This window comes from Paramisgurnus dabryanus, chromosome 9 (assembly GCF_030506205.2).
Source record: "Paramisgurnus dabryanus chromosome 9, PD_genome_1.1, whole genome shotgun sequence".
Lineage (NCBI taxonomy): Eukaryota > Metazoa > Chordata > Actinopteri > Cypriniformes > Cobitidae > Paramisgurnus > Paramisgurnus dabryanus.
The window spans coordinates 20,225,865-20,241,502 of record NC_133345.1 but is presented as its reverse complement, the minus strand read 5'-3'; the positions used below and the strand labels follow the sequence as shown (position 1 = coordinate 20,241,502).

Below are 15,638 nucleotides of genomic sequence, written 5' to 3'. Positions count from 1 at the left end.
ATAACTGGATCCGTCACCAGTCAGTCAGCACTTGACAGATTCTTGTTATGCAACAAAACATTGCAATTAAACCATCACACTCTCAGCAGACTGGGGATTAAGCGATAAACTAGCAGTTGTATTCATGCAGACTGATGGCAAACTGTAGACTTCCACATTTAGCAATTTAACATTACAACAATGATGACAAAGGTAGCTTAGGAGCTGATGAAAGAGATTGTTGCAATAATATGTAATCATCTTATATTATATATATTATATTATAAAACATAATTTTAAATAAAGTTATATTACATTCTAAAAATGTACACATGAATATGTGATTTTAATAAGTGACTGAAATAAAATGATTTTGATGTTATCTAATGTGATTATGAAGTGCTTGTAGTCTGTATGAAAGATGTGTGAAAATGAATTGTTGATGTTGTTAGTCACAATATTGATTTCAATTTCATTACTTAATCATACTAAACATTTTTTGTCATGTTTAAGGAGATGCAAATATTAGAATTCAATATCTAGACATTAGAATCTAATTATACGATCAAAAAGAGCCATTGGCCCAGTGGCGCACAAATGTCTCAAATTGTGGAAACGTTTTATTTTTATTTAATTTTTTGATAATTAATAGATGAAAAAAAATTATAAGATTATCCCATCTTATGGAGGAAATGTAGGCTAATAATTGTTATTAAAATAACACTGGCAGGCAATTGTTTTTCAGCACTTCCGTTTCTCGTGTAACACTGATGTCAACAATTGTCACAGGCTCAAAGATGTTGGAACATGTTGACAAAATGATCGAGTTACCAGTGGGATATCTAAGTGGGTGGTCTCCCCCAGGGTTGGGCAGGGCAGCCCCCACCCCCAGATAAACTCAAATATTGCCCTAATCATTTTAGGATATTTATACATTTTTGATGATCTCAAATGCACAGTTTGTTCCCTAAATCAAGACAGCATTTTTAGTAAATTTAGAGATAATTGGTTTAAGACATGTCACAAAAATCCTGCCAGGTTACAATGTAATGCAGTAATGATAAATTGTTTTAGCCTACGTGGTGAACTTAAGAAAAGTAATGAAAATATGACATTGTACATTTATTATATGATGAGTAAAGTTTAATATTGATAAAATTCAGAGCAGTATCTAAATTACAGGGCACTGACAAAAACTACGCACATATTGTGGTTAATTATATATGGCCTATAGAGACAGTTCATGATAGGGCTGGATATTGGTTAGCTGATTAAAAGGGAAAAGTACAAAGTAACTTTTTTAATCCATTCATCGCGCCCTTACAGTTCCCCCAGGGGATTAAAAAGGGTTTATAATCAGTCACTCAATGTTATATGTATGGGAAAAGAGTTGAGTTCAGTCTTGACAAAATGATTTCTCAATGGACCGGGAAAGCTCATTTGCATAACAATTATGGGAACTGCATGGAACTACTTTTCTTCGGGTTTATACAGAATGAAAGACAATTTATTTCTTTATTCATAAAGAACTGAGTGCTTGAACTTCACTGGTGTACTTTTGTATAATGGGATTTAATCCATAGAGAGTGGGACACCCTAAATATGAATGAAAAATAGTGACATCCCCAAAACACAACTCTTACTGTCTGACTACTTTATTATGAAAGAAAAGTCAATATATTAAGGGTGATATAGCCTATTTAGCAATACATGTTAAATACCTTTATATATTTCAAAATAATAATGCAAAAGCCTGAAATAAACAGAATGGTTAATAAATATATATTTGTAAACTTCCTTAATTAATGTTGAAATACTGACTGTTATAAAAAATAAAAGATCTTTGCAGGGCGGAGTAATAATATTTTTTATACTGCTATAAAACCCACAAGGAAAGCTTGTTGCTCAAAGCCTTTCGCTGAAGCCCCTCCCTCTCTGACTCAGCGGTCACATGACTCATAAAGTTAGATGTCCTGCCCAAACTTTCAGAAGTTAGGAGAGAAAAAAAAGTTAGTTAAGTTAGTGAGGGGGCTGTGATTTTCAATGCGCAGTACAGTCACTACCAATGTCTACCTTAGAGGACCCGTAAACTTTTGTAAAAATCAGACGGACACCGCTTAAAGAGTTCAGAGACTTCAGAAGAAGTTTAAAGGACAAAGTTGAGTAGATATGCGCGTTTCCAGATTTATTGGGGTGTTCTCAGGAGCAGAAAAACAGCGCTCTCTGCTTTTTTTCGCAAGGCTTGGATAATTTATAAAGTGGACGGACATAGAAAGGGGTTGGGCTGTTTGGATTTAACTTTTTGACGTTTTATGGTCGCGCTCGACTGTTAACACGTCGGACAAGACGAAGAAAAGAATTCCTGCAGATTACAGTACATTTTATTTGGAGCAATGGACCCGAGCCAGCACAACCCTCCAGTCGGCCATCAGATCGTCCATGTTCGGGGAGACTCTGAGACCGATCTGGAAGCTCTTTTTAACGCTGTGATGAACCCGAAAAACACCATCGTCCCCCCTTCTCTGCCTATGAGGATGAGAAAGCTTCCAGACTCCTTCTTCAAACCACCAGAGCCAAAGTCCCACTCCAGACAAGTAAGACCACCCCCACAAAAACCACAAACTTTTCCTGTGCCTGAGACTGTAAGCGAACGACTGGGCCCACTGCATTGAGTTTTTTTTTACTTTAATGTTTAAATCACTTGTACGCTGCAAGTCAAGCTTCGTTGATTATAATACGAGTCGTCGCGAGGCCAGAAGTGTAGATGGAGCGTGACATCATCTTCTGCAGTGCACATTTTGTCCCTTTTACTAATTTCAACGTTTTGTTAAAAACAAAACCGACATTTGCGCCTGTAAATATTTTTCAGACATATTCCTAACTGTTTAACTATGTAATAGTTTATAAATCACGTCCGATTTATACTCCGTAAGTTAGTTTCTAACACTTTCCAGTACGTTTCAGGTAAATAAAGTTGAATTAACAAATTAAAATCGTCTACTTTAACACATGAGGAGAATTTAGCTGAACGGCACAGCTACTAAGTTGTTTTACCAACAAACGTTACAAGAATCATTTGGTTTTTCTCGAGCTTGGATTCACATCTCGCGCATGCGCATATATGAACTCCATTGGTACAGGAGGAGGTTGAGTTTGCCGAGTTGCCCTAGGACAGCCCGTTTCCTACACAGCTCCTCCTAAAGTCTGCTGTGAAGGCCACATCCGTTTCTTAACCTTTTGTTATTGTAAAAAGAACTGATAAATCTATCAAAAGCGAAACTTAACTTTGATTAAAGAGGACCGCAGGGACACTGAGTAAAAAGGTCTACTTGTTAGTATTCCAAGTTTCAGTGTTCTGTCATTTTTATTCCTGTTGGAAATCATTTTTGTTGTTGTCCTAGTTCACATGTGCTCAAACTTTCCTTTCAACAACATGGAAAATATGACTGTCTCACCAGCCTCTCTAGTACACACATGTGTGCAGACATATTTGGGTTCACATGTGTGGTGGTGCATGTGCATAGTAGGTAGATATGTGACTTTTACACAATAGTGTGTGTTTTGAGGCTACCCCTGTAGTAACTTGCTTTTTTCCTATTCATTTTTTTTATAATGTTAATTCTGTAACCCTCACAGGCCAGCACAGATGGAGGTACTGCTGGTACCCTCACACCCCAGCATATCCGGGCACACTCCTCCCCAGCCAACTTGCAGCTGAGTGCAGTTTCCCCGGGCACATTGAGCAGCCTGGGTCAACCAAACACCCAACCTCAGCACCTCCGCCAGTCCTCTTATGAGATACCAGATGATGTGCCCCTGCCACCAGGTTGGGAGATGGCCAAAACCCCCTCCGGTCAGAGATACTTCCTGAAGTGAGTTATTTAAGTTATCATATCTGATTTGATGTGTATTTATATACCTGTTCTGTTAAATTAGTACCCTTGATCATTAACAATATTTATTATGGGTTTCCAATACTACCAGCACGTTAAAAAGACGTAATTACCGCAAAAATACATTCTTAGAGTTAATAGAAGCAGTTACAACAATAGATTGCTCCATCTGTGCTTTTATTGTAAATGATACAAACTCTTTATTGAGGGCGGCAATTCTTTTTTGATCAGAGAAAACTCCCAATAAGGAATCTTTTCTCCAGCTGGTTTATAGATCCTTTACTACAGTGTGTTAGCCCGTGTGCCAAAGTTTTCTTCTTTGTGTGTGTGTGTGTGTGTGTGTGTGTGTGGGTATTTAGTGCTTCTGCGGATTGGGTTTCAGAGGGGAACAAAGGCCCAGTGTAGCAGCGTAGAATAAGTGGAAGACGGGCCGGCCTGCTAAACTCATCTGCCTGGCCGCAGTTCTAACACAGGACTAAATCTGAGACACAAGTTGAGCCCATTAGAGTTAAAGTGGCAAACGAAACTTCAAGAAGTACATTCCGTCCTTTTGACATGTTATATTTAGGTTCTCATTTATGTGATATCTGCTATATCAAGACTGAATTGATACTGTTCTTTTTGCATATAAAAGTTTTGGGATGTCTGAATGTGTGACCCTCTGACCAGTCGGTTCTAGACAAACATGATTAGTCTCCAATTTACTGTGATAAAATGAAGAGCTTTTAAAACCAGATGTTTAAAGGACGAACATCTGGAGGACATCTGCTTCATTTGGACCAGATCTCCAGGAATTGTGCAAAAGGGAAAGAGGGACAGGAGGGGGGAAATGCCACTTGTGTAGTCGGCTCACAAGTCCAGGGATAATGTTTTGGAAATGTTGTAACTACTATAATGACACGGGGGACAAACCAATCGTGAAGATTTAGTCATTCACTGCTCCAAACTAGGCACCTAGTTCCCTTTGCTATAACAATATTAGGTCATCCATTATGAAAGTACTTATTGGGAAAATAATTCCTACTTTACTAAGAGTTGTATGTGTGTGGGCACTGTTTGATCTTTGCCCTGTCTATACCAGTGCTCAAATGCACAAATAAAAGTCTGAGAGTCCAAGACTTCACTTGTCTGCAAACCCCCCCTCCTTTTAACTTCTCTTTGTTTGGGGTTTTGGAGAAACGGGAGGCTCATTTATTAATCTCTTTTTGTTGTTGACCCAAGCTTTGTTTGTGGATAACGTTCCCACAGGATGTTGATGTGGTTTGTCAACAATTTCCTAATTTTCATATAGACGTCGCTATGACCCCATCAGATGCCATTTTGGATATTTCAACATAACCTTTCTTTCTTTTGTTTATTTATACATGTGTTTATTTGGCAAAGTTGGTATCTGATTCATGGTAACAGTCTGTGTACTTTGGACATCAAAAGTGCCGAATGTGGATTCACTGGTGTCTGCAGGGATCTTGTGCTGGAAAATAGAATCACACCCCTATTTATATTCAGAGCCTCTTCAAAAGAGGGCTCTGAGCCAACCAGTTTGAAACCCTTCACAAGCTCACATTACTTTCAGATGACCACTACAGTTCTTCCTCTCCTGCATGTGCACAACCCTCACATGAGCTGAATGTAATTTGATGTCCGATAAGCATTGGTGCTTCATGTGAGTCGCACAGCCGAGGGAAATCAGACCAGCAGCTTGGTTTCCGTTTTTGTGTGAATGAAAGCGCAGTTTGTGAATCTGCGGTGACGCTGTGTCACTGGAGATAAAGTAGATCGTGCGCAGAGGAGAGAGGGGGCGCTTTGTTCATCCAGTGACACTCATGTGACCCAGTCAAATATAGACAAACAAACAAGACTGAGAGACTTGAAATGAACACAGTGTTACGGTTTTGTCTCATTAACGCTAGTTAGATTTTAGCCACGAACGGTTACACTGTAACCTCTTTGTCCTTCTAGATTTAGCTTAGCGTTAGCTCAGGACTATGATGTCCCATGATACGTTTGTTAGCAGGATGAAAATTGCAGGAAAACATAAAGCTATCAGAAGTCATAATCAGTCTGCAACAACCAGTGATTTGAAAATGGTTTTAGCATCGCCTCAAAGCCCTGGATTATAGGGAACTATTCCTGTAAAGCTTCCAGATGTTTGTGGTAGATTTGCATAGTGTGTGATTATAGTTTTGCTGTGTGTGTGTTGTGTACTTGGCAAAAAAAAAGTGTTTTTTCTTTTTAATAAAATGGTATATAGGATTGAAAACTGGTTTATCTTACAATGGATGTGTAAGTATACAAATTCTGGCATAAACTAAGGGGCCGTTTACATGACAACGTTTTCAACCAAAAAATTGGAAACTTTTTTGGGTTTTGGCTGTTTGTTTACAGTGACATTTTGGGGTTTATTATCGTCGTTAATCGTTGCTGTGTAAATTTAAGAAAATGTACATTTGTGAAAGCGGTAATGTTATACGTGTGTTCAGTTGGCAGGCATGTGCGAGTACTTGACATACATAACACTGGCGGCCTACAGGACTGTGTTTGTGCTACTTAAAGGATTAGTCAATTTTCTTAAAAAAAAAATCCAGATAATTTACTCACCACCATGTCATCCAAAATGTTGATGTCTTTCTTTGTTCAGTCAAGAAGAAATTATGTTTTTTGTAGAAAACATTCCAGGATTTTTCTCATTTTAATGGACTTTAATAGAGCCCAGCACTTAACACTTAAATCAACACTTAACAGTTTTTTTCAACAGAGTTTTAAAGGACTCTTAGGGCGTTTTCACATTAGCACTTTTGGTGCGCACCCGGGTTCGATTGACATCAGAGTTCGGTACATTTGGATGATGTGAACGCTGTCTTCCGAACTCGGGTGCGCACCCGCGAAACGTACTCGAGTCCGCTTAAAAAGGGTGGTCTGGGGTTCGTTTCATGTGAACTCCAGATCGGTTCGCTGCTAATGTGAGCGCAATCGTACCAAATCGCGGGAGTGAACCGCTGTTAATTACGTATTATATGGAATATCCCACCAAAACAGACGTGTGTGTTTGTGTGCGTGCACTTACCTTGACAACAAAATGCATAGAATCCTTGCTTGAGTTTTGTTCTTATTTTTTTAAACCTTTGGTTTTGTTTTCAAAGAAATAATACAGAAACGCACTTTCGTCTGTCTGCCCCAAACATACTGAAGTCGTTTCGATGACAACGGGCTGTCCGCCGACGTCAATTTTTGCGGAGGCATTTAGAAATCATCGCTGCGTCCCAAATCGCCTACTTCCATACTATATAGTAGGCAAAGAGTACGAGAAGTAGTGCTTTTCGCCTACTATTTAGTATGGAAGTATGCGGTTTGGGACGCAGCCCATCTCTTGTCGTCTTCTCGTTTACAGCGGTTACCAAGCAACATGAGAACGCGCCGGCTGCAGCTTGATGATGCAAGCGTACCGCGGTTCGGATGCAAAAATAATATGTGAACACAGTCCATGGGGGGCATGGGGAGGGGGAAGCAAACGAACTCGGGTTCGGACCAGGCAATCGCACCAAATGTGAAACGGTCCTTAACGATCCCAAACGAGGCATAAGGGTCTTATCTAGAGAAACAATTGACGAGAAAAATAAAAAATATGCACTTTTAAACCACAACTTCTCGTCAATCTCCATTCGTTTGACGCGCCAGCCCGACCTCACGTAATTGCGTAATGACGTAGAACGGTCACGTGTTACATATATGAAATGCACATTTGCAGACCATTTTAAACAACAAACTAACACAGAGACATTAATTTGTTTCATTTGTCAGAACGGTCCTCTTTCTCCACACTTGTAAACACTGGGGCATAGTTTCGCATACTGGGGCATAGTATTGCATGAGGTCACGCTGGCGCATCACAGGACCGGAGGAAGACGAGAAGTTGTGGTTTAAAAATGCATATTTTTTCGTTTCGCTAGATAAGACCCTTATGCCTCGTTTGAGATCGTAAAGATTCCTTTGAAACTCCGTTGAAAAAACTGTTAAGTGTTGAGTTAAGTATTAAGTGTTGGGGTCCATTAAAGTCCATTAAAATGAGAAAAATACTGGAATGTTTTCCTCAAAAAACATAATTTCTTCTCGACTGAACAAAAAAGACATCAACATTTTGGATGACATGGTGGTGAGTAAATTATCTGGATTATTTTTAAGAAATTTTGACTAATCCTTTAAGATACTGCATTTATTAAAGTCCTGACTGAGTATAGTCTGTTTTTTATGCATACGTGAGCGTACGTGCACAGTCCAATTCTGGCATAGTCTAATCACAGCCTTGCAAATCATAGATCATTTGACTCAACACGTGTGCTGACCTCTCATGTCCTACATACTACATACTCCTGTACGCGCATTCACAATGTATTCGTACAATGTATGTTTAGTTTTAAAAGTTATGTTAAGTTTTACTTTCAGCTTAATGCTTCTCCTAAACAAAGCATACACAATTTTTCTATTTTAAAGTTCAGTTGTGCTGATTAAATAAAATGTCATTGCAATAACATTTCAATATAAAAGTAGGCAATTTCTTATGTGTCCTCACTATGTCTCTACATGTCCTGTTTTTACTTTGTCCCTTGTTTTCCTGCTTTCATTATAAACCTTGCTGAGGAGAAAAGTGGGAAAAGGTCAACATGATGTGTTGACCCCTCTTCTTTTTCCCTTTTTCTCCAACAGTTTACTGTGAGCTTTGATTTATAATGGACTCGGACAGAAAGAGGGGGGAGCTCGGGGCGGTTGAGGGTCATCTTGTTTGGTTCTCGCCTCCCTGTTTTTCGGGGGGTTAAGTTCACAGGGCACTAACACTGAGACCAGGGTCATAAACTAATGAAGGATTCTAATTTAGAGAATGTGGTCAAATAGAGGGGCTAATCAGTGTTTCCGTTGTCTTATTAAAGCCAGGATTCGGTGGGGGATTTAGCCCATGGGAGGGCGGCCCTTGCTGAGAAGGGCCCTCAGGGATGTGGACCCCAGCTATGACCGGGATTACACCCTCTGATGGGAACCACCGCCACCCCTTCACACTCTTTAAAACATGCTGCTTTTAATTAGTACACAAAGGTGTGTCTCGGATACACGCACTGAATCTTTCCTAAAGGCGAAACTTTGTTGCACATTTATGCATTCAGGCTGTAAAGATACATTTACGTATGAAGCTGATGGACATGCCGCGTTTTGGAATACCACGAGACCTGCTGGTGATGGTTAGTGGTGAAGTGTACTGTTAAGTGGTTCAATTTACTCAGCATTGCCTTAAGGTCCATGAACCAAAAATGGAGCCTTTATTTTCCTCCTGCTGTGTAGTCCCACCGTGGGATTTTTTTGGTTTAGGTTGGAGGTTAACACGGTAAAGGCTTCCTCCTTGACCGATAACTAACTTTATTCATTGTTAACATTTAAATGGATGTACTTCATTATTGTGGTTTGTATTGTGCAACATGCCGCACAAACATAAACATCTGCAGGACATCCCAGGTGTTCCAATGAAAACAAATGCCATGTGTTTTTTTTAATAAGCCATGTGTATTAGCAGACAACACACGGACACCCTTTTGTCATAGCTTTAGTGGTATGTAGTGCAATTTGTGCTACTCCTGGAAGCATTGCATGTCCAGACACACACCACTAGCTTAGACGCTCTTTGTTATTGTGCTGCAGTCTTCTGGGGTGGGCTGTTTTCTTTCGGATTTTCCTCACACACTCAAACTCCATTTTTCTCCAGCCAGTTGGGAAAATATTTGCTTTGCTCTCTTGTTCTCCTCTTTGAAAGGAGGTATCGGCTAAATTCATGTCCGTCTCAAATTCGTGAGCAAGACACGACAGGATTAGTCGCGTTGGTTTTGTGTACATGTGATTTTATTCATGTGATCGTGATTTGATTTCATCTTCCGCCACTATTTGGATTTTAACACGCTCATCAGGAGGCCCGGTCTGAATCACGCTGTGCTAAATTGCACCCTCATGTGTGTGAGTTTGGAGCAAGTGTGTTGTGTACTGCTTTTGGCCACCTCTTTGATGGATAACGGTTAAGCCATCTGGGTCAGGCTTCTCTTCCCAACTCCATTTGTAGCACATTTGTGTGGAGGACTGAGAACGGAGTGAAAGTTTGATGTTGCAAATGTAATCAGCATCACAGGGAGAGGCTGCCCGTCCTCCCAACCAACCCTGACCACAATTTCTCTGTAGTCTGATGCATGATCAAGGCACTTTTAGAGGCTTTTCTACTTATTTTTGTTTTAAAGTAGTTCACAGTCTTTTTGGGGGAACAAATACATTTTTTTTAGGAGACTTGAAAGAGAGTTTTATGGAGCAGTTCTATGATACATTTTAATACTTTTTATGTTGATTCCCTTTTATTGAAATTATATGGGTGAAAATGACAAAAATTAGATATTTTATTATAGCATTCCATCATTTGTTAGATAATAGTTGCCCCCTTTTATAATGTTTAGTTTCCCAGGTCAGGGTGGATTCATTTCTCAGCTCATCCAGTGTGAAGCATTGAGCAAATGTGTGTTTGTCAAGCTTTGGGTTTATTGACCACGCACAAACAAGCCCCTTTCCTGTTAAAGTGTCATCTGTGTGTGTACATATAGAAGGCAGAGTTAGCCAGACCAGTGTTTACTCAGTCCTGATGTAACACCTTTGCCCCAGACATCAATGCTTCTACTGTCACTGTTGAACAAACTGCTTCAGGAAGAACCCCTGCCTATGTATTCAGACCAGAGACTCAAAATACTGTTTAGATTTCCCAAACAGCGCAGCATGTGTGTCAAATGTCTCACTTTCAGTTTCGTGCTACTTAGGTTCTTAGCTTTTCGTTAGCGGCTTATTACAGGTAACTGAAACACCCCTTCCAATTTCTCATGCTATTAAGTTTTAGCTTAGTGCTGTTTAGGTTCTTAGTTTTTTTGTTAGTGGTTTATTACTGGTAAATGAAACTAAACCCCTTCTGAGCCTTCATAATACCTTTTTTACTTTTATGGTCATAAAAAATTTACCTGAAAATTATTTTATTACTGGGAATAAAATTTTTGGTTATGTAAGAGTTTGGGTCCTACCAAACAACAGCATTTTTTTAAACATGTTTTACCAAACTTTTTACTTTTTGAGAAAGTTTCCTCTGGTGTGTCTCCTTCTCTCTAACTAACTGCGTTAACTTGCTGCTTTGTTCACCGGCCTCTGTGATACGAGCTCTCCTTCAAAGGGGAACTTAAATCCGTCCAGAGGTCATCAGGTCGCTCAATAATCTCTCCTGATGATGTCCTGCTGACGGAAGCTCAGTCACTCATCCACCCGTACCGATACACGCCCGCTCGCTCGCCCATGATGGAGAAATGGAGAGCTGACTAGCAGCATTCAGCTTTTCATATCTGTCACCTGTCTGTGGCTTCATTGCAGGCCAATATATAGGGGCAGTTTCCCAGACAAGGTTTAGATTAATCCAGGACTAGGCCTTGGTTATACGAGTAGTTTCTACAAACATACTTTACAAAAAAGCAACAATAGTGTGCATCTTGAGACAAAAAATAGCACTGTTAAAGGAAAACACCACCGTTTTTCAATATTTTTCTATGTTCTTACCTCAGTTTAGACTAATGAATACATACCTATCTTTTTTCAATACGTGCACTTAATAACGTGTTAGCATTTAGCCTAGCCCCATTCATTCCTTAGGATCCAAACAGGGATGAATTAAGAAGCAACCAAACACTTCTATGTTTTCCCTATTTAAAGACTGTTACATGAGTAGTTTCACAAGTATATAGGGTGGCACAAAATTAAACGTGGCGATTTTTTTTTAAGCAGATAACAAATGAGAACTATATTGTATGGCGGAAGAGCACTTAGTTTGCAGCACTTTGACATCGACGCGCAGTAACATCACTCCTGACTACTCCCCCTCTTGCTCAAACTTCCGTCAATATTACTGCACCTGAGCTCGAAGTGGCTACAAACTAAATGCTCTTCCACCATACAATATAGTTCTCATTTTTATCTACTTAAAAAATTGCCACGTTTTGTTTTGTGCCACCATACTTTCTGGTGTAACTACTCATGTAACAGTCTTTAAATAGGAAAAAACATGAAAGTGTTTGGTGGCTTCCAAATTTATCCCTGTTTGGATCCTAAGGAATGAATGGGGCTAGGCTAAATGCTAACACATTCACGACACGCTGTACAAAGATTAAGTGCACGCATTGAAAAAAGATGGGTATATATTAATTTGTCTAATTTGAGGTGAAAACATAGTAAAATATTGAAAAAAGGTGGTGTTTTCCTTTAGGAAATGTGTTTTAAATTAATGAAGCTCTACATACATTCTGGGACTAGGATAAGTCCTATTCGGGAAACTTTTCCTTCCCGTTTTTTTAACGATTTGATTTGTTTTATTTGGTTTGATATGTTTTCAGTTATTTTGATTAGAGATGCACCGATATTACATTTTCCCACTGATACCAATAGTTGATTATTCAGACCGATACTGATGGTGATAGTGTGAAATTTTCTTTAATTTACATATACAGATTACTGGCGATATGTCAGTGCATCTCTAATTTTGTTTCTATTCCCCATATGCATAATGGTCACCTTGCTCTCTAGATATCAGAATTGGCATCAGTCTTTAAAAATCCTGTTAAATGAAGCTGTCCGATGTTGAGGGCAGATCATTCCACACACTCTGCATTTTGAGGTCAAATATTTGTTATTAAGTGGAAAACACACACTGCTGGCTAAAGTGTAGTGAAACTGCGAGAAGTATTCAACGGTGCACCTCCAGCTCTGTTATAAATAACTGCAGCACAATAAACAGAGGGCTGATAATTGGGCCATCAATCATGTCGAGCACTTGGGTGGGTCCAGGGCCAATGCTGTGAGCTCGCTAACCTCCCGTCTCCACCTACCAACCTCCTCCTCGAGGACTCTCTGATTTCATGAGCGGTGATAACAGCTGGAGAGGAAATCAGGAAGTTAAGCTCTATAGAGTACTGTCTCCTTTAGTGCCTCTCACTGACATGGAGTGATTGCTGTGTGGTCATGGCTCAATGTGATTTGAGTGCCAGAATTCCCACCTCCGCTCTCGCTGTCTACCCATTGGCCGTAATCCAAAGGCCTGGTACAAGGCTTGTAGACCTTTCTTTGTCTTTATTTGTCAGTCACACACTTTCTTTAGTCTGGGATAGAAGGCAGTGCAGTAAGGGTTGTATTTGTCTGGGTGATGATGTTTAAAACTCTGGAGGGTGTTTGTAGGGGTCCTTTGAGCGGATGTCTATCCTGTCTATGCTTTTGTCTCCATCTCAGGCCCCATAATCTTCAATAATGCCTCTCAGCTGGTGGCCCCTGGCGATCTGTAATGGCCCCTGAGCTGTAGCCGTGACGGTGACGTGGGATATTGTTGCCATAGGTTTGTTGGTGTAAATGTGTAATCACCCTTATTAAACCCCACTGATTAGCAACCCGAAACCAGTCATTCATTAACTTCACCTAGCTAACAGCAATTATAGTTAAAGTTGAGTGTTTATGTAGCACAACTGGGAGAGGACTACATTAGAGATGCAAAAGGTTTAAGGTTTGATCTCCACGGACAGCCCATCTACACTGCAAAAAATGATTTTCAAGAAAAAAATGTCTTAGTATTTTTGTCTTGTTTTTAGTAAAAATATCAAAACATTCTTAAACTAAGATGTATTTTCTTGATGAGCAAAACGACCCAAGAAAATAAGTCTAGTTTTTAGACCAAAAATATAAAATTTAAGTGATTTTGTGCATGAAACAAGCAAAAATCTGCCAATGTGGTAAGTAAAAAATCTTGAAAAAAAATGTTCCCAACTAAATTCAAGAAAAATTTGCTTACCCCTTTGGTAGATTGCTTGTTTTATGCACAAAATCACTTAAATTTGATATTTTTGGTTTAAAAACTAGACTTATTTTCCTGGGTCGTTTTGCTCATCAAGAAAAATCATCTTAATTTAAGAACTTTTTGATCTATTTTTTACTGAAAACAAGACAAAAATACTAAAAAAAATTTTTCTTGAAAATAATTTTTTGCAGTTTACTAGGGATGCATAACGATTATTCGCGATTTATCTATAGCAGAATAAAAGTATGTGTGTGTGAACTGTGTATAAAAACTTTGTATAGATTAAAGCACACACAATGCATGTATATATTTAAGAAATGTTTGCATGTGTATATACATTTGTATATTTCCATATTTATGTATCATTTATATTTTATAAATATAAATACTTTTTTTCTTAAAATTATACATGCATGTGTCCATATTTATGTATACATAATTATTATACACAGTTCACACACATATATGATGTAAACAAAAACTTTTATTCTGCTATAGATTAATCGTGATTATTTATTCAAGCGTCTGCCTAATGCATAAATGTAATGTTATATGTAACACAAACAGTTCATGACAAAACATTAAATTATGTAAAATGTGACGTGACCCTTTCTGTAAAATTTGGGAAGTCTCACAATCTAATTTTAAGATTTGGAGCATAAAAGTTTGATTTCAATATTTAAGATGTCAGCGTTATTTTTCACAGAATATTCTTTACATTTATATATGCTTTTATTTAATACAAAAAAAACATAATCACAAATGACTTTAGGTGGGTTTTCACAGGCAAGGTTGCAAATACGAATTAACTCGTCCAATTCTGTATGTATGGATTTATTATTACCGTTAGCTGGTTTTTGACTGTCATCCCATTTTCCCGGTACTTTCCCGCTGAGTAAAGGGAAGCTAGTGTGCCTCATTTTTGAAGTGTGTTTGTGTTGAAAGTGCAGAAGGAACATTACGTGAGCAGACACTCAAGAGTGAGGCAATGGTCGGGCTCTGGCCCAGACTAGGTTCTGTGATTGTGACCACAAAAACACATGTTACAAAACTTAGTTTGTTTCTTTGCTGCCTTTTAAGTACTTATGGAAATCAGCACCCATTGTTAATTTCTTTAACTAAAATTAGAGAAAAAATGGAACAGCCTGTAAAAAGTGAGAGTTTCAAGTTTTATTTGTAAGCTGGGACTTTCTCTACTAGGGCCACCATATTGGGCAATCCAGTGCTATATAACATCTCAGGTTGGACCCCCGGGGCTAATAAAGCCCACCTGTGTGAATGTGCCAGCCTCTGCCCTTACTGAAACCCAATAGGAGATCTTCATACTCCACATCCTGTGCTCCAATTAAAATTAACTCGCACTGCCTCTCTCCCAGTATGCCCCCCTTCCCGTATCTCCCTGTCATAGTTTCCAGCACCACAGGACGGGGGAGGATTGGGGTGACCTAAAGTGTAACAGGACCGCAGCGAAAACACACAGCCAATAGAGTTCAGAGGAATTGCTTCCGCGCTCGTTTTTTCCCCCTTATTCTTTTTCCTCTGTGGCCTTTCTCTTTTTGTTTGACGGTCATTTGGCCCTCCCCCGTGACCCTCCAGAAGAGGCCCCCTGTTCCTCGTCTGCAGCGGCCTGGCCTGTTTTCCTGGAGTGTGTGTGTGGGTTGGGGGTAGGGTGGCTTACTGGTAGGTGGGTGGGAGAGGGGGCAGTTTTTGGCAGCTCCTTTGATCAGTAAAGCATAAACAAGAGGGAGCTTAGTGAAATAGGGGGTGAAGTGCTGAGTCAGTCTCTCTCTCTCTCGCTCTCTTTGTGTTTGTTTTTCTTACACATAAGGTAGTAATGGCAGAAGAGTGACTAATTGGTGAAGTGAAAGTGACAAGAATAA

At 39.3% G+C, this 15,638-nt stretch overlaps 1 protein-coding gene across 2 annotated transcripts in view; it reads left to right on the top strand.

The window, feature by feature from the left end:
• Window positions 1–1,962: 1,962 nt before the first annotated feature.
• yap1 (Yes1 associated transcriptional regulator) overlaps window positions 1,963–15,638 on the top strand; it is a 36,105-nt gene continuing 22,429 nt past the window's right edge. For both annotated transcript variants that reach the window (XM_065279163.2, XM_065279162.2), the window contains exons 1-2: window positions 1,963–2,573; window positions 3,616–3,851. In XM_065279163.2, coding sequence (XP_065135235.2) covers window positions 2,373–2,573; window positions 3,616–3,851 — 437 coding nt within the window. In that variant the 5' untranslated portion in view covers window positions 1,963–2,372. The remainder of the gene's footprint in view (window positions 2,574–3,615; window positions 3,852–15,638) is intronic.